We start from the raw sequence: 16,419 nt of genomic DNA on the forward strand, positions 1-16,419 counted from the left end.
CTCGTTGGCTTTGTCTTTTTGATAAATGACTGTACTTAGAACAATTGTTACTATCATTTTGCATGCTTTCTCTAGATTGGAAAGCGTAGCCACTCTTATGAAGTTTTGAGACAGTCTGTGTTGCAAATATCCAGATAAATTGTGATGTACGTTTCCGATCACCATAGTTTTGTCCTTCGATACTTCCAGACGAGGCTACAGAAAGGCGACATCTCATTGACACCCAAAAGATTATCGGGCATTAAGTCCGGAAGTCTTTTGCCCATGTATGAATGCCATCAGCGCAAGAGTTAAGTCAACGGGGACGTATTCAGTGAGAGTAAAGCAACCACTTCAACTCCCCAAAAACCAGCAACCCCCCCAACCACACCCAACACAATCTCAATAGCAACCGCCTGAAAAACAATCTTAAAGTATCGAACCCTCGCAGAATCCTCAAACGTCCTCCACGCATCTACAATACCCAATCTCGCATCACCACCCCCCATCTTCACCTTACCACCAAACCGCCGATCAAACGGCACAATGGGATCAAGCCCCTCAGGCAACATCGAAGCCGCCACACGAGTGAATATCGCATTAACAGGCACAGTGAGTAAGAAAAAGAACATAAACCAGAAAACAACACCAAGTCCCCCTTCTCCTTTTCCACCACTCGATCCCTTCTCACCAAGTATACCCAAAATAACCCACCCAACAGCCCTGGAGACAGCCAAATTCAGCGAGGAAGTCATAGACATGACGACACGATGCAGTACGGCAGCAGGAGCAATCCGTTTCCAATGCTGGTAACCTAGCATGCGTCGATAGCCGACGAAAGGCGATTTATCTGCGATGACTACATGCACCCATGCCATTTGCCATGTAGCGCGGAACATCCTGCCCATGAAATTGGCTAGAAACGAGGCGAGGGTCATTTGGATGGGAATGGGGATGAAGGCGGGTATTAAGAGGGCTAAGACCATATCTAGCGAGATGAAGGCGAGATACATGCGGAATCCGCGGAAGGTGGAGAAAATACCGCCGCCGCCGAGGCTGAAGAGGTAGTTGATGGATGTGCGGAGGTCGCTGGTTATTGGTTTCGGAATTGGGGTGGTGGTGAGTTCGGGATCATTGTTGTCGAGGCGGATGTAGGGGGGTGGGTTGGAGTTAGGGTCTTCGATTGCAGCTAGGGCTCCGATGACTTGGGAGGTGTAGGCGACCTGTTCTCTTTTATGAGTATAATACTTGTCTATTCTGGTATTACTTTTGACTCTCCCAGGAAGTTGCAAGGAGGAAAGCGAAAACAGTGAAGAAGATGAGAAAGATGCCTATCCATTCTTTCACCAGAGGGTCTTGACCGGGTTGAAGCCGAGCGGATATCACTTCGATGCCTCGGCGTATGAGAGCAGCGCTAACAGATGACATGTTTGCTCATTAAAAGAAAATAAAAACACATTGCAAAAGTATGCGCGGACATGGGACATAAGAATCTAATATAAATCGCCACTCTCGGTACAGGCTAAAATGTCTCAGATGCAAACCATGAAAAGTGCAGGGATCTCACCTAATTCTTCTTCGCCAACGCCGTAGTGCGGGGCGTTTATGATAAGCGAAAATTATGTCTCACTCATCGTACTCTCGAAGTTGGTTTAGTAGAAGTAATTAGCAAGGCCAGAGGCTATAGGGCACAGATTCCCAAATGGGAAGAGGACAAGATATTGCAGATGCCACAAGGTGGCTACGCGTATGAAGATCGATGTCAGTGCGCTGGGCTCCACTTTTCCACCCGATGAAGCATCTTGCTTGGCCAATGCCGTAACAGAGCACAAGTGGTAAATAGATTCTGCTTCAGTACAGTTAAGAGAATACTTTCTCATTATTATAGCAGTTCAATAATACAGCTTTATCTCAAATACCCATTCATCGCCAGCGCAAACCACACAGCTACATTATACACGTTCCTCCAGATGAATCACAATCAAGGATACACCGTCTCATACCCATCATCACTGCCATCATCAGTCTCATACCAGGTGATATTATCAAAGTACAGTGTTCTAGTCGCATCAGTGTAGGCGTCGGTATCTAGAAAATCCAGTTAGCAAGAGTAACGACCACAACCCTAATTCAAACCATCGACAAACTCACCAAAACAATACTCCCCATTCTTGAAGTACCACCCAGTAGTCAACGCATCATCATCGTCCCAAGCCCCAAAACCCACATCAATATCCGACACACTGTAAACCTGCTCCCCATCCCACCAAACCTCATAAGCGCCATCACTCTCCTCCGACACGCGCATATGCACCACGACACTATGCCAAGCATCTCTCTCAATACCATCCACAATAGTTGCTGTAGTGCCAGTAGAACAAGCCGCGCGGTGCGTAGTCTGCAGAGTATTATTCACGATCTCGACGGTGCCACACCACGAGGAGCACCCGCCGGGGCAGAACTGCTGCGCAATGATGGCGCTCTTGTCCGTCGGGTAGGTATCAGAGGGCACGTAGATGGAGAAACCCTGCCAGCCTTCCTTGGTCATTTGGGCCACATTGGTGGTGGTGTCGTTCTCAAAGACGCAGATCTCGGCACCTTTGCGGTCGCGCGTGCCGTCGTAGTAGGACTCGTCGAAGTAGACGGTGAGGTTGCCGTCTGTGGCAGTAGAGTAGGATGGGGATTCTACATTGCAGGCGGAGAAGGGGGATAGTCCGGAGGTGAAGTTGCTGTGGTAGATAGTGCCTGCGTGGGCGAGGTGGTGGAAGAGAGGGAGGGAGAGGAGGGAAAGAATGGACATCATGTTGAAGTGCTGTGAAGCTTGGGATGATGTTGAGGGGTCAGGATGTGGTGGTGATGCAAGCTACTTTATATGTTTACTACCCTGAATCAATTGAGTTTGATATCTATATTAAAGTAGGGTTGTTTTGTGCTTGTTCTTCAGGGGCATCGGCAAATGAAGCAGCCGTTCTTCCTGCTCCCCACCAGATCCACCTCCTTCCCGTCTTCTCGGGAAGAACGCGTATGCCACTTAAGTTATGCACACCGGCGCATTTTCCGGCTGTTCCCCGCATGGATATTGACTCCATTCCTTAGCTTAGTTAATGGATCGGTCCCTGTCCGGCATTTAGCCCGAGGTCTAATCTAATCTTTGGTCATAAGATGAAAGCTAGTAATAATATGAACAACATGCCACCACTAAGACTCCAATTTTACTTCTATCAGGCAATCCGACCATGCATATTCTCAAGCTATGCCTTGCGGTGGCTACCGCTAATCACGCCCAGGCGCTGATTCAAGATGTCCCCAGTCTAAACGGTACGAGCTAGACGTTAACCTTTGACATCCCCACTAACATGCTTATCCACACCAGGGCCCGTAATGATGGTCCCCGACACACCCGGCTCAAAGAACAGAACAAACCAATTCCAACATCCAGGCCTTTGGCATAGCCATGATCAACTCGAGCTCATGCGAACAAATGTCCTCAACGGTGTCGAGCCATGGGCATCTGAATACACCCGATTCGCTCAAGATCCCTACTCTAACGCCTCCTATGAAATGCAAGGCCCGTATCCTGTGATCAGTCGCGGGCAAATAAGCAACTATACTAGTTTCCACGATGATTCTCGCGCCGCATATCAGAATGCTATTATGTGTAAGTACACAACCCCAAAGGCCCTTTCGAGGGCTAATACCTTGGATTGATACAGGGTACATCACCCGCAGCCAAAGCCACTGGAACCGCTCCACCACTATCCTCGACGCCTGGGGCTCCGATCTCGAGAACATAATCGGGACAGACCGATCTCTCCTTATCGGCATCGAAGGCTCCATCTTCGCCAACGCAGCCGAGATCATGCGCTGGGAAGGCGGCTGGGTCGAGCAAGGCGCGACATACAAAGGTGGCTCGGGCTTTAGCGTCCAGCTCTACTGGCTTTTCGCCCGGCAGAGTATCATCATCGGACAAGCAAATTACGGCATGGCTAGTATCATGGGCTTGCTCAATTTTGCCGTCTACTTGGACGACGTGGCTCTATACAACTATGCCTTATACGCATACAAACATGATCGCTGTGCCGGAGTGCCTTATAATTATCTAGCTTCTACAGGCCAGAACTCCGAAGCGGGTCGCGATCAGTCCCATGTACAGGATGCGCTGCAATGGACGGCACTTGCTGCGAGGGTCGTGGCTAACCAGGATTATGACTTGTTTGCTTTGGAGAATAATCTTATATTCACCGCGGCAGAGTATGCAGGGAAATATCTCATGAATCATACGGTGCCATATGATGCGAGCTTTTATCGATGTGAGGTGGTTTTGGTGGATGGTCCTTGGGCGAACATCTCTGCGGTGAATCGGTATATTGGATATCAGGACGGAAAGACGAATCCGGCTGCTTGGGGACTACTCTATTATGAAGCTTTGGAGAGGGAGATTGATGTGCCTTGGACTTTGCGCGTGAAGGATGTTTATGATGCTTCTGTGAAGGGTCAGGCATCGCCGGTTGATCCGTTCAGTTGGGCGGATATGCTTTTTGCGGTTGCAGAGAAGTAGAAATCTCGATGAATGTATTTGCTCAGCATGCATGTATCTAAACAATGAGATTACTTACAAATAAGTGGTTACTAAATGGCGTAGCTCTGTTCCATAGACGCTCTATATGGACTTTGAATAAGACCGAGATCATTTTGTTTACTATAGTAATGATAGTACTCAAGAACGTCGGTTAGATTCGGCACTCAGGTCTGGGATTATTTTTATGAGCTTTATAATAATGCAGTTGTTGTGACATATTCCAGATCCGTACATCACTAACTAGCTACTAGCTGACTATATATTCCCATATCCACAACAATTGAACCGCGACCTAATAAACATACCGAAAATTCGGATTCTCCCTATCCGTCAAATCCTGAAACGCCAACTCATGCGAGACATCACTGCTTTCATCCTCCTTCGCCTTATTCCTTCTCATCAAGATCACCCTTGTCAGGGCTGTCAGGGCAATAAACACAGCATAAATCACAATATGCGCCAGAAAGCCGTGCAAGTATCGCGGAGCGTCAGAACTCTGAAAGATCTGCGGCGCGATGAGATTTCCCACCGCCCAACCAACAAAAAGGAATGTCATGGTGAGACTTTTCTTAGTCTGACCGGCTGTGTTGCGGGTAATCAGGGAGATGATCATGTTGCCCTCGGCGAGGAAGAACTGCGTGCAGTAGAAGGCGATGAGCATGCCGCCGGCGTTGGATGCTGTGGGTGTTACGACGAGGATGACAATGGTTCTGACGATGGCTGGGATGGTCCAGAGCTGGTATCTGGTTAGATTTTGGTGTGAGAGAGTAGGTTGGGGAAAAGCTCACAATCATGGTTAAACACGTCTGTTGGAAGCGCTGTGAGCACCATGCTGATCCGACCATCACGATAATGGTCCATGAGCCCTGGGCTATATTGAGCAGCTCGGTCTGAAGCAGAGAGAAGCCGAACTGCTCGATGATCAGGTTAGAGAAGACGCCTAGGCCACCGATGGCCAAGTTGGAAACGAGAATGAGCATCACGCAGCACCAGACGATAGGATCATGAATCGTTTCGATGACTTGATATCTCTTAAATTATCGGTTCTCGATTCCGGTCTCGTTGTGTCGTACGCGCTCTACCATCAGCTTTTTGTCTTCCTCGCTGTAGCACTTAGCTGATAGGGGGCTGTCCGGTAGGAAGAAGCCAATAAAAAACGACCACACGCATGTAGCACATCCAAGAGCGAGGAAGAGCAATTGCCAGTTCTTTATCACTCCCCCTACGTACTGGGAGGTGCCGAAGGCGAGTAGGCCCCCGATCTTTTTTGGGTGAATAACTGAGCTGCATCTTCAATGGCAGAGCGAGAGGAATAATGACATACCATCAATTGTACTCCAGTCATGCAGTACCAGATTGAGTTCAACACCGACTGCTCTTCTCGCTTAAACCACATAGCTGTTCTAATATCAATGTCAGCAAGACATCTCTCGATGCAACACCGGGAAATACACACATGAGCATCATCGCAGGCTGAATACAGCTCTCAAAGAACCCCAACAGAAACCGGACCGCCATCAACGACCCAAATCGTGTAGATGCAGCCGAGCATGCCACGATCGCACCCCAAATAAATACATTGACAGAGAGCATCTTGGCAACTGGAAACTTCTGCAACAGTAGATTCTGGGGATATTCGCCCACAAGAATGCCGATATACAGAATCATGCCCAGTAGGGAATACTAAATGAATATTAAATCAACATCAAATATAAATTGTGAGCTAATAATGGTTGGTGTGTACCTCTTGTCCGACCAGATGTGCATCGTCCTTAATACCCATGATAGAGGCATAATTCAAAATGCCCTTGTCAAGTGACTGGAAGAAATAGGTCACGATCTGAATAACTAAAATACGACGAGTGATCATCCAGAATAGTCGTTTATCTGTCGCCTCGTTGATCTCAATGCCTGGGTCTGCTGCATAGGGGTCCTTCTTCTCGGTCGATTCGAGGTGATCGGCTGTTGTGGTGTCTATATCGGAGGTTTTGGATGCCATTGTGGAATCTGGGGATTGTGGGGTTGTGGAGTTAGGCAGATTGAACTTCAGAGAAGGTTATCAATGTATGGATTTGTATCCCCCGGACTCAGTGTGAGAAAGAGCTTGCATGGTGGGGAAGGCTTAGCTGTAACAGGTGTCTCGTAGGCTCGTCGGAGGGACTCCGGGAGATCGCCCGAAATGCCTATCCACGGAATTCTGGCATGGACTTCTTGCGCGGAAGAATTCCCGGACCCTTTTCCGATTGCGAATGCATACTTCCACAAATGGAGAACCAATTCTTGTAGAGAAGAACAAGGAGATCTTAACAAGTCTCTTATTGCGTATTCAGTATCCGAATAATTTCTCCTAACCCTGCATCGGTCCTTAGACAAACTAAGAACAATGTCTATCGAAGCAGGACCCCCAGCGACCGTCAACGGCTCCGGCTCCGAAGTACTCCCATCCAAGCAATGGACGCGAGTACTCGAAGCCCTCTATTCAGAATCCGTCCTAGCAAAGGTCTGGTTCGTCGCATCCAAGGCGATGGGTAGTGTGAGTGATACAATTTCTTGAGCCATTATAATACCTGGCAGTAAGCCCGAAAATGATATTAACAAAAACAGACAAACCCTCCAACTCTATACCCCGAATACACTGGCGAAGACAAAGCTACATACATCTACCGAACCCTCGACTTCTGGACATCCGGATTCTTCCCAGGCTCTCTATACCTTCTTCTAGAGCGAAGCACTCTCTTCCGCGACCGGCATCCTGCTCCCCATTCCACGCAAGCAAACAGCGAGTCCGTTCTCCGCCCCCATTCTCTCCAACACGAGCACCTCTGCCGCTGGTGGACAGCCAACCTGCACCAAAATGCCCTCCGTAAGGATACCCATGACCTAGGCTTCATGATCACCCCCTGGGCGATGAAGGCATGGACACTTCATCGAGACCCAGCAGCATACAACTCCCTCGTACTAGCAGCCCACTCCCTTGCTAGCCGCTTCAGCGAATCAACCCAGTGTATCCGCAGCTGGGATCAGTGTGTCACGAAGCGCTATGCATACAAAGACCCGACGCAGGACTTCCTATTTATTATCGATAACATGCTGAATCTGGATATGTTGTTCTGGGTGGCGAGAGAAACAGATTGTCCAAGGCTATATGACATAGCCAGGGCGCATGCGATCACCACGCAGCAGCATCACATCCGAGATGACTGTACGACCTTCCACGTGGTAAATTTGGATCCCAAAACCGGAGCAGTCAAGTCGAAGTTCACGAACCAGGGATACAGTGATAGTAGCTGCTGGGCAAGGGGCCAGGCATGGGGGATTCTGGGGTTTGTGCAGACCTTCGGGTGGACACAGGAGACGGAATTCCTTCGCACTGCTAGAGCGCTGGCCGATGTATTTCTTGCGAGATTGCCGGACGATGGGGTCCCGTCTTGGGATTTCGATGCGCCTGTTACTGACACCTCACCACGGGATACTTCTGCTGCTATGATCGCCGCTTGTGGAATGCTGTTGCTTCATAAGGTATATAAGAAGTTGCAGGACACTGACGCAGCTAATCACTACCTTCGGGCCGCGATGAAGCTGGTTGATTGTACGGTCGGAGGGTATCTAAATCCCCCTATGCGTTTCGAGGCTGGCCCTTCGTTAGAGGTGCCCGTCTACGCTGACCAGTGTTCGGCCCATCAGACTGACGCTTGCAAAGGCTTCGAAGCACTGAAGGTGGTCGGGGACGCAAACGCATCTGAAACTATCTTGACGGGCGCGACGATCAATAATTATGAGTTTGCTCCTCGGAGGTGGTCGAATCACGGGCTTGTATATGCTGATTATTACTTCTTGCTGTTTGGAACCATGCTTCTTGAGATGGACTTGGTTGATGATTTTAAGAAAAGGTAGCATGGTACAAGCATCAACTCACCATTTGGGTGGGAATGTAGACTTAGAATCTAAAGGTTCGACGTGAAAGCGCAAAACGATCAATCGCGCAGTTTTGTTACTGGTCTAGTTCTCAATTCCGTCGGTCGCCGAGTCCTTGGTTAGGCCCCGCGTATTGCCGTAATAACTAATCCGCTGTCCTGGGCTAGATGTCACATCGAAGAGGTGCGATATATCTGTCGGCATGAGACTAGCCATGGAACTCTCCGAATCATGCCTGGAACCTGACTCGTGACTGCGGGTATCAAGCGGAGAAGAGATACTAGGATCTGATGGCAGTTGCATATTATAAAAAGAGAATGGATCTAAACCAGTCGGCGAGAAATCATGCTGAAAGGCCGGTGGCAGCGGTGGGAAGGCTAGGCTGAATGGGTCGAATGAGCAGCCAGTAGCCTGCTGCGAAGGGAACGGGGCCAGCTGCAATGGTCCACCAAGCGACTCATACTCTGGTGGATCATCCGAGTTTGTTCCCACGAGATCCTTGTACATCTCCTCTTTAGACTCGTCTGAATAGGCGGTCGTGCGAATATCCAGGCTCGGACGAGATACACAGGCTCGGTTCTGCTGGGCTTCGATCAGTCTAGTTGCGAATTTGAATGCTAGGCTGTCCTCCTGGTGGGCTTGACTGCCGTCATGCTGTCTTGTCCATCGCTGTGAGATCTCCATCAGGTTTGCAATCAAGGTGTTGAGAGCTGGGGATGGCGGCACCCTATTGTGCCTAGCGTGTGCAAGGAGTGTGCGGCCGGCGATGAATAGACAAAAAGAAAACTGGGGGTTCGTGAAAATGGGAGAAAAGGACAAAAATTGATCAGCAATAGTTGCTATCTCTGAAGCTGCTTCTAAGCATGTATCGGCGGAGGATGCCGATGGAAGTCTAATGGGACACTTCTGCCAGTGTGCTGGTGGATAAGCAATGCCTTGATGTAGCAGAATTACCGCCGTGTTGTGGGTTATGTGTGCTAGAGTCAGATTTGGATCCATGACCCTCTGTTCGTTTAGGACGCAGGCTTCGCGCCATTTAGGAGGTAAGTGGATTTTCCATCTGCGCGCATCAGCATCATAGCAGAGAATAGAAAGGGGATGATACTCACTGAATCAGTCGCAGATCTAGTTCCTTGAATTTGACTAGCCATAATCGTGCTTTGCTGGCATCGTTGATTAAGAAGGCGTGGTGAAGATAGAAGTTTGTCACTAAGGCTAGAGACTCAGTAGCCTCAATGATGTACGCAAATGCGCCGATGGCCTGCTCTTCACCACCATCCATGGTAGTCGAGTGACTGCTAGGAATGGGAGTGTTCTTGATATCAGAGATTCCAAAATATGGGGTGCAGAGTTCCTGCTCCTTCTCCCATAGAGCGCCTTCACATGGAAGACGGCGCTTCACATCCGCATTTCTCAGACTAATCTTCCAGCCTGTAGAGACGCTGCAGAAGCGGTCCATGAGAAAGACGGCCCAGAACACACGTCGCCGCTCCTCCGCTTCACTCCACGACCGAGATGGTGTAAGAAAAACCATGCGCCTGATTAGTCTTTCCCCCATACCCTTGACGTGATATAGGTCATCTTCTTCTACTCCAAGTTGAAGTTGCTCTACAGTTCCTGCCATGCTGCCAATAATAGACCATGACGAGGGTCCGCGGCCGCGATTTATCTGTTCGAAAGTAAATCAGTCTACTTCTCCCTAGAGACATAGCGTGGGCCTCAAGCTCACTGTTTCAAATGCGACAATAACCAGCGCCTGTAGATTCTCGACCGAGAAGGTTTCGGTGCTCTGCAAGATTACCTCTTGTCGACTTTTCTTGGCGATCTCTTTCATATCCAACGTATCGCCATACTGTTTGTTCCGTGAGAAGCGGGCACAGACAGAGACAATGGCATGTAAGATGCAATTGATGTGAACTCGTTCTTCCGGCGACCGCATCCGCTCGCGAAATTTCTTGACGTGTAGTATGGGTATCCACGGATGTATATTGGTGAAGTAAAAATCGACGAGTTCAGTCAAGACGGCATCAGGTAAGGGGCTGGCCACGCGAGACTCGGATTTTAGAGCAACCGCATGGTAAACCAGCTCATTTTCCACGCGGGTGCGTTTGGCTTGGGGAGGAGCACATTCTGGTGGCGCAGAATCGTCTGTATTTGCTTCTGTGCTCGATATTTTTGTCGCCAACTTCGCAGAGTCTAGCACTGAAGACTTCAGCTGCTCCCGACGCTCCGCCAGGGTCGTGGCTGCCGTGGTCCCCTTGGCCAGGGATCGCGGGGGCTCAGTGTTCGGAAATAAAGACTGCCACATCTGCTGCCAGAGCATCTCCTGGCCCAAAAACATATTCTCGAGCGTCTCGACGCGGCGATATAGCTGGTCGACCGCCCCAGCTCGGAGACCGGGCTTAGTTCGTCGATCATCGTAGACGCAAACGACATCCGATCGCATACATTGCGAACAGGGCTGCGCTCGATTGCATTTGGCTTTTTTCTTGCGACAAAACTGGCAGGCTGGAATTTCCTCCTCTCCTTTGGTAGTTGTCTCCGGCAAGTCTCCTGCGCTGGTGTTGGTTGTCGCGGGTTGAGATTTTGCGGTCATCGGGTAGACAGGGCTGGAATTATTGAGGTTCACGATAGGGATGTTTTTTCCAGGAAGACAGGGACGTCTGACATACAGAACTACACATTCTCAAAGACGAACGCCCCCATGGGGAATTCCTTCTTTTCCCCGCAATTTGCACTCGTCATGCCACTCCTGGAACATCCTCCTTGCCGTTGAGCTTAGTTGACATGGAGACCTGCGCTGCACCAATCAACCTCCTGTCGGCGGGCGGGGTAATTGCCGGTGAGTGTCCGACACCGGAAATTTCCTAAAATGCTTTAGCAAAATGTTCGATTTGCTATATTAGAAGTTGGAATTAGGAAAGGGATCGACATGTTCGGATAGATAACTGATCAGGAACTCCCGCTTTCAACTGTAGGTAGTGGTTCGTTGCTACTGTCAAGTCTTAGGAGTTGGGGCGCGCTGGCCCTAATCGTACAGGACAACCGGTTTGGTCTCCCACCTTCACTAACTCACTCACAGGATTTCTAGTAACACCCGATATTTACTAAACTAGCATGTTCGTTCTCCCCGAGTTCCAGCGTTTGGTTCTACTGTTGTGTATAGGACATAAAAAATGTATTTCGTGCGGAGTGGAAGACAGACCCACCTGCAGTTAATATACAGGGTCCATGTCTTCAGGGAAGGATCGGCGGGTAACTTACGTATGTGCAGGTGGCACTAAAAACCCTTTCCGCGTGTGCGAGTGCGTCAGGAAAAATCCTACAATGCACCCTAGACTATCCTATGTAGAATACTCTGTAGAGGCAGAGAACAGCCAAGTGGGGCGAACGAAAAGAGAGTGAGTTTGCGAACCCTCGTGCACGGGATCCACCAGGCCGCGCAACCTGTCAACCCACAATCAGTCCACCTCTCAGAGACAAAAGCAGATTTCAAGATTTAGCATCAACTGGATGTTTTAAGGGTCGAGCCAAAGAAGCTTGGACCACTAAGTTATCAACATGCAACGCACTCGACACGAGGGCTGTGGAATGAACTCTTACCACTAGGAGCCGAGATTGCAGGAGCATGAGATCGTTCGTCTTCACATCCGTCACTCATAACTTGACGTATTTGCTGGCGTATCACGCGCTAACTAACACGGACGAAGCTTGGTATATGCCGGTAGGGATCCCTAACGGCCTATCTTTCTTTTTCCTTACAATCACATCTAGCTTAGTGGTGACATACACCATGAGTACGTGTTCTATCGGCTTTGTGCCTTGCATGTGCCGTCTTTCGGCGTTGCTGATTCCTACAGATATTTCAATCGCTCTTTTGCAGAGTGACCGGCTCTGGACCTACTGAACCTCCCAACTCCGGCACCATAGGTGGAGCATGCCCCCACACAGTCATGGATCAGTAGCACAAGTATATCCTCCACATCACCCTACCGAGATGCATTCGGCAGAAGGAACACCCGTAGTGAATGCATAATAAGTCCCCCTTAATCTTCAATCATGCCATCAAACTAAGTCTTCCAACCCGAGTGCTACATCCGGTGACGTCCCGTCCACCCCCTGATAATATGCCCTTCTAGCAAACGTTAAGCACAAACAAGTCCAGTTGATACAAATCACAAATGTTTACATAAAGGGGTACTACAGGGTAGGTAGTGAGAATAGTGATGATGAAGTTGAAACATTGAGAATAAGAGCCACACCTTCCTTCAAATTGTCATGTTTGCACTCTAAACACAAGAGTTTGATAGGACCCCAAAGTTCCATTGAATGTATTGGCATTCTGCAAAGTCTTCCCCGACCAAAGTTCAACGACCTTTTGAGGCGAGCCAAGCCCAAGACTCGCAAAGCTCAGAGACGCAGTCTGAGAATAACTCTTCTCGTTCAAAAGAAGCACAACATATCCCCCCTCGACATTTCCAGCCCATACCTGAAAGAGGCCTTCCTTATTATGAGCCTCTCTATACGTCACAGGCTCTCCAAGAGCGTCTTGATTGACGGAAATGATTGCCTCATTAGTGAGCACGGCTAAGCTATCATTGGAAAGTTTGCTAAGATCAGCCCCAATGATCAAGGGTGATTTTAGCGCCGCCCAGAACGCAAACTGTGTCTGTTGCTGGTTGAGTGTGAAATTGGCATTTCCGACTTCGAGCATATCCATATCTAACCAGTGACCCTGAGTCTGATATTGGCTGATTTCTTTCATCTTATTGATGATCGTCAGGACAGAGCAATCGGCATATCCAGTGTTAAGACAGTAGGCTGTCTTGCACTGGCACTCGGTTTCATTGGTAAAGCTTGTCGTGATATCGCCAGACATTCTGTAAGAGTGACCGATATCTATGGACAGTCGCAATGAGTATCTCAAAATGGAAGATCGGTTTGTTTGTGGGATGTATCTCACCTCCTCCCCAGTGCCAAGGGAACTGATAGCCCCAACCACACACAGAATAGAAGATATCCCGGCCTGAAAGTGCGAGCGCATTCTTCATTGCCCCAAAGCGGATCTGAGGGGCCTCCGTCATCGACTGGAATCCGCCACAGTTGTCGTACTTGAGATAGTCCACGCCCCAATCTGCGAACGTTTGGGCATCTCTTTCTTCATATCCCCAGCTTCCTGGTCTCCACGCACATGTGTAGTGTCCACTGTCTCCGTAAAGGCCTAATTTTAGGCCCTTAGCATGTACCTCCTCGGCCAGTGCTTCAATGCCCTTAGGGAAAGACGTTGCATTGGCTTGAAGATACCCTTTGGATGTGCGATTGTAGCTTACCCATCCGTCATCAAGCAGCACGTATTCGTAGCCTGCTTCTTTTAGCCCAAGGGTATCGAAGCGCTCCATAAAATCCTGGACTATCGTATAGTTTACCGTCGCTTTGAATGCGTTCCATGAGTTCCAGCCCATCTGAGGTTTTTGCGCCAGGCTAGTGCCGCCCAGTACGGAGTGGACGAAGGTTAAAATCGCCACGATGGCCAATCGGGATGAGAAGAGTCTATAATTGCGTCCCATCTTGCTGCTGAATATACTGGACGAGTTGTGTGTTGAGGTAATCGAGGAGTCGTTCCAGGAGCAATTTTGAAAGTTTTATTTGTAACAGGTTTGTTTCTCCCTCAGTGGCTAACTATGGAACCTCCGGTAATTGTCCGCGTTCCCCGACGTAGTAAAGGGGATAGCTAGAATAGAGTTACCAGCTATTAGAGCTGCACCTATCAGCCGAGTGATATATTCTCATTGGTTGGTTTTGGTGGATGGGGTTGCGGAGATGCTCCGGGAGATCTAGCGGCCAAACGACTACTACTAGTAACCCTGAACAAGTTGCCCGAGTTGTTAATCATGAACCCTTTTCTTCCAACTTACCATACATCGTATATTGAAGCTGTTTTAGCAACATCTCGGCAGTCCCAACATGAAGTTCCCACCTTTCCCAGCATTAGCCCTCCTATCTTTGAGCAGTCTAGTAACGGCCAAAACAGACCCTCTGAACTACCGAAACATCCCCGGCTATGTAGCCTCCAGCTCCTTAAATGTGACGACCGCTCTAGATTTCATCAAATCTCGGTCCGACTTGAGCATCCTATCTGAGAAGATCGATGAACTTGGCGGATTTGCACAGGCATTTGACACAGATCCAGATTGGAAATTTACATTCTTTGCGCGGAATAACGATGCATTCGAAGTATATACCGGGGCATACTTTGATAGCTTCGAGCCGACTCCGTATGTCTGATCAGACTTATTGTACTTGGGTTGCTGTCGCTAAATCCGCCTAGAAAAGGGAAATGGTGGCTAGGAAACACCATCATCCACCACTATGTGCCTAACTCCGAGCTCACATCAGCTAGTTTCAATGAGACTCTGCAGCGATTTCAGGTGAACATACACATACCCATCCAGATAAAATGCAGATAGCTGATATCAAGATTAGACTGCCACCTACCTCTTCGTGAGCTCGCAAGTACAAGATGGAACGGTTGTTCTCAATCAAGTGGCAAGAGTAGTTGAATCGGATATCCCGGTTACCAGTGTACGCGCATTCATTGCTTCCTTACAAGACCATCGAACAATAATCTTCTAATAATTATTGACATTATAGGGCGTGGTGCACGTCATCGACCGTATCCTAGAACCATCAGCACAGATCTTCGAATCCGATCTTCCGCGGATGTCGCAAACGTTCATCGCTGGGAGTTGCTCGAATCCTCAGCTTTCATATTGTTGATCTCAATCAGCCACTTGCAAGTTGGCCAGATTTATCCTAGTTTTATCATTGTCACAGTATAATCTTATGGTACAGACTCTGCCAGGAGTTACTAAGTAGACATTCATAAACTAATCAAATCTCACCAAGTGTTGGTTTCACTTATTCACAGGAATCATACCCCTGTAGATAAGGAGCTCCAAGCTAAAACCTACCAAATCAACCATGGTACTTTCGATGAGTCACTGGCATTTTCCGTTCACTCGGACCACCAAGTCTAGGCATCTACTATAGCCCATAGAGCAAAGAAACATGTAGTACAGACAACAGGAAACGGACAAGGCCAATCCGGCCACGTCTTCTGTTGGCAACTCCAGTTTATAAATCAACAAGCAACTCCTCACCCTAACGCCACTACTAGCTGAGAAAACCCAAACAATACAACTTATATCTTCTCCCAATCTTTTCACCAGCTCCTATCCTGCCTCCACCCTCGCAAACCCTATACCTCCTAATTCATCCCACCATCCTCGAAGAAAAGCACTCAAAATGAAACTCCTCACCTACCTCCTCCTCACCATCTATGCCACGACCGCCCTATCCACCGATATCAGTGCCGAAGAAGAGTGCGGCTCCCTCGGAGTAATGAAAATCGACCCAGCCGATCTCCCAGAAGGCGTCACCCCCGCGGATGTGCGCAAGTGCGCAGATCATCCGCTGGGCCATCTGTCGCACCCCGATGCTGCTGCAGGTAGTGTGTTGCAGCGTATTCTGCCGGGCTGGATGTTTTGAGATGGACATTTCATCTCTATCTTAACTCGGTGTGGTTGTTGTTAGGGCGTGAAGGCTGAAATAAATATATCTCAGGGCAAAGGGTTGGTCAGATTCCATGAATGATTTGGAGGTATGATGTCGTGTTATGGACGAAGGAATGATTTGAACTGCAGCTCTGCATCTGTGAGAGCTTGGGCGGGTGACAGCCATCTAAGGAAAGAAACTTGTAATGCAGGACTGTCCAGTCCACCAGAGTTCTGATTGTGTACGCCCTAACGACTTATTACGAGCCGCCGGTTTCAAGGAGGTGATTTGTAGATGGTCGCTAGAAATACTTAGAGTTTTCAATTTACCTCCAACCCAGATCCCACCAGCTTGCAAGTAATATATATCCTCCTCACCGCACAATCGGCATA

At 48.8% G+C, this 16,419-nt stretch overlaps 8 protein-coding genes across 8 annotated transcripts; 4 read left to right on the forward strand and 4 right to left on the reverse strand.

Annotated features, from left to right (window-relative positions):
• Positions 1-87: 87 nt before the first annotated feature.
• BO87DRAFT_403525 (uncharacterized protein) lies at positions 88-2,782 on the reverse strand (the record flags this gene model as incomplete). Its single annotated transcript, XM_025625778.1, has 5 exons — positions 88-337; positions 369-1,209; positions 1,247-1,393; positions 1,983-2,067; positions 2,131-2,782. 5 exons carry the CDS (start codon positions 2,780-2,782, stop codon positions 311-313), a joined length of 1,752 nt encoding a protein of 583 aa, XP_025484200.1. The 3' UTR covers positions 88-310.
• A 433-nt stretch (positions 2,783-3,215) lies between these two features.
• On the forward strand, positions 3,216-4,537 carry BO87DRAFT_350120 (uncharacterized protein; the record flags this gene model as incomplete). The annotated part of the gene is made up of 3 exons (XM_025621063.1): positions 3,216-3,297; positions 3,353-3,637; positions 3,693-4,537. The coding sequence occupies 3 exons, from the start codon at positions 3,216-3,218 to the stop codon at positions 4,535-4,537; spliced, it is 1,212 nt and encodes a 403-aa protein (XP_025484201.1).
• A 313-nt stretch (positions 4,538-4,850) lies between these two features.
• On the reverse strand, positions 4,851-6,557 carry BO87DRAFT_393292 (putative MFS transporter; the record flags this gene model as incomplete). The annotated part of the gene is made up of 6 exons (XM_025625055.1): positions 4,851-5,294; positions 5,347-5,589; positions 5,632-5,820; positions 5,883-5,961; positions 6,015-6,241; positions 6,303-6,557. The coding sequence occupies 6 exons, from the start codon at positions 6,555-6,557 to the stop codon at positions 4,851-4,853; spliced, it is 1,437 nt and encodes a 478-aa protein (XP_025484202.1).
• A 384-nt stretch (positions 6,558-6,941) lies between these two features.
• On the forward strand, positions 6,942-8,504 carry BO87DRAFT_443118 (glycoside hydrolase family 88 protein; the record flags this gene model as incomplete). Its single annotated transcript, XM_025628078.1, has 2 exons — positions 6,942-7,091; positions 7,163-8,504. The coding sequence occupies 2 exons, from the start codon at positions 6,942-6,944 to the stop codon at positions 8,450-8,452; spliced, it is 1,440 nt and encodes a 479-aa protein (XP_025484203.1). The 3' UTR covers positions 8,453-8,504.
• Positions 8,505-8,557: 53 nt separating this feature from the next.
• BO87DRAFT_393294 (putative C6 transcription factor) lies at positions 8,558-10,919 on the reverse strand (the record flags this gene model as incomplete). The annotated part of the gene is made up of 3 exons (XM_025625056.1): positions 8,558-9,533; positions 9,583-10,142; positions 10,203-10,919. 3 exons carry the CDS (start codon positions 10,917-10,919, stop codon positions 8,558-8,560), a joined length of 2,253 nt encoding a protein of 750 aa, XP_025484204.1.
• Positions 10,920-12,552: 1,633 nt separating this feature from the next.
• On the reverse strand, positions 12,553-14,040 carry BO87DRAFT_443126 (glycoside hydrolase family 27 protein; the record flags this gene model as incomplete). Its single annotated transcript, XM_025628079.1, has 2 exons — positions 12,553-13,372; positions 13,437-14,040. 2 exons carry the CDS (start codon positions 14,038-14,040, stop codon positions 12,750-12,752), a joined length of 1,227 nt encoding a protein of 408 aa, XP_025484205.1. The 3' UTR covers positions 12,553-12,749.
• Positions 14,041-14,437: 397 nt separating this feature from the next.
• BO87DRAFT_382716 (uncharacterized protein) lies at positions 14,438-15,250 on the forward strand (the record flags this gene model as incomplete). The annotated part of the gene is made up of 4 exons (XM_025624623.1): positions 14,438-14,748; positions 14,802-14,901; positions 14,957-15,055; positions 15,125-15,250. The coding sequence occupies 4 exons, from the start codon at positions 14,438-14,440 to the stop codon at positions 15,248-15,250; spliced, it is 636 nt and encodes a 211-aa protein (XP_025484206.1).
• Positions 15,251-15,662: 412 nt separating this feature from the next.
• Positions 15,663-16,256, forward strand: BO87DRAFT_455447 (uncharacterized protein). The gene is made up of 2 exons (XM_025628641.1): positions 15,663-15,995; positions 16,097-16,256. Exons 1-2 carry the CDS (start codon positions 15,779-15,781, stop codon positions 16,120-16,122), a joined length of 243 nt encoding a protein of 80 aa, XP_025484207.1. The 5' UTR covers positions 15,663-15,778; the 3' UTR covers positions 16,123-16,256.
• Positions 16,257-16,419: the final 163 nt, after the last annotated feature.

Source organism: Aspergillus neoniger, assembly GCF_003184625.1.
Source record: "Aspergillus neoniger CBS 115656 unplaced genomic scaffold BO87scaffold_3, whole genome shotgun sequence".
Taxonomy (NCBI): domain Eukaryota; kingdom Fungi; phylum Ascomycota; class Eurotiomycetes; order Eurotiales; family Aspergillaceae; genus Aspergillus; species Aspergillus neoniger.

Bases quoted from the DNA above. Each gene is read 5' to 3' on its own strand.
- BO87DRAFT_455447 (XM_025628641.1), top strand. From the start codon at position 15,779: ATGAAACTCCTCACCTACCTCCTCCTCACCATCTATGCCACGACCGCC. The intron at 15,996-16,096 runs GTATTCTGCCGG...AATATATCTCAG, and splicing joins TGCAGGTAGTGTGTTGCAGC to GGCAAAGGGTTGGTCAGATT.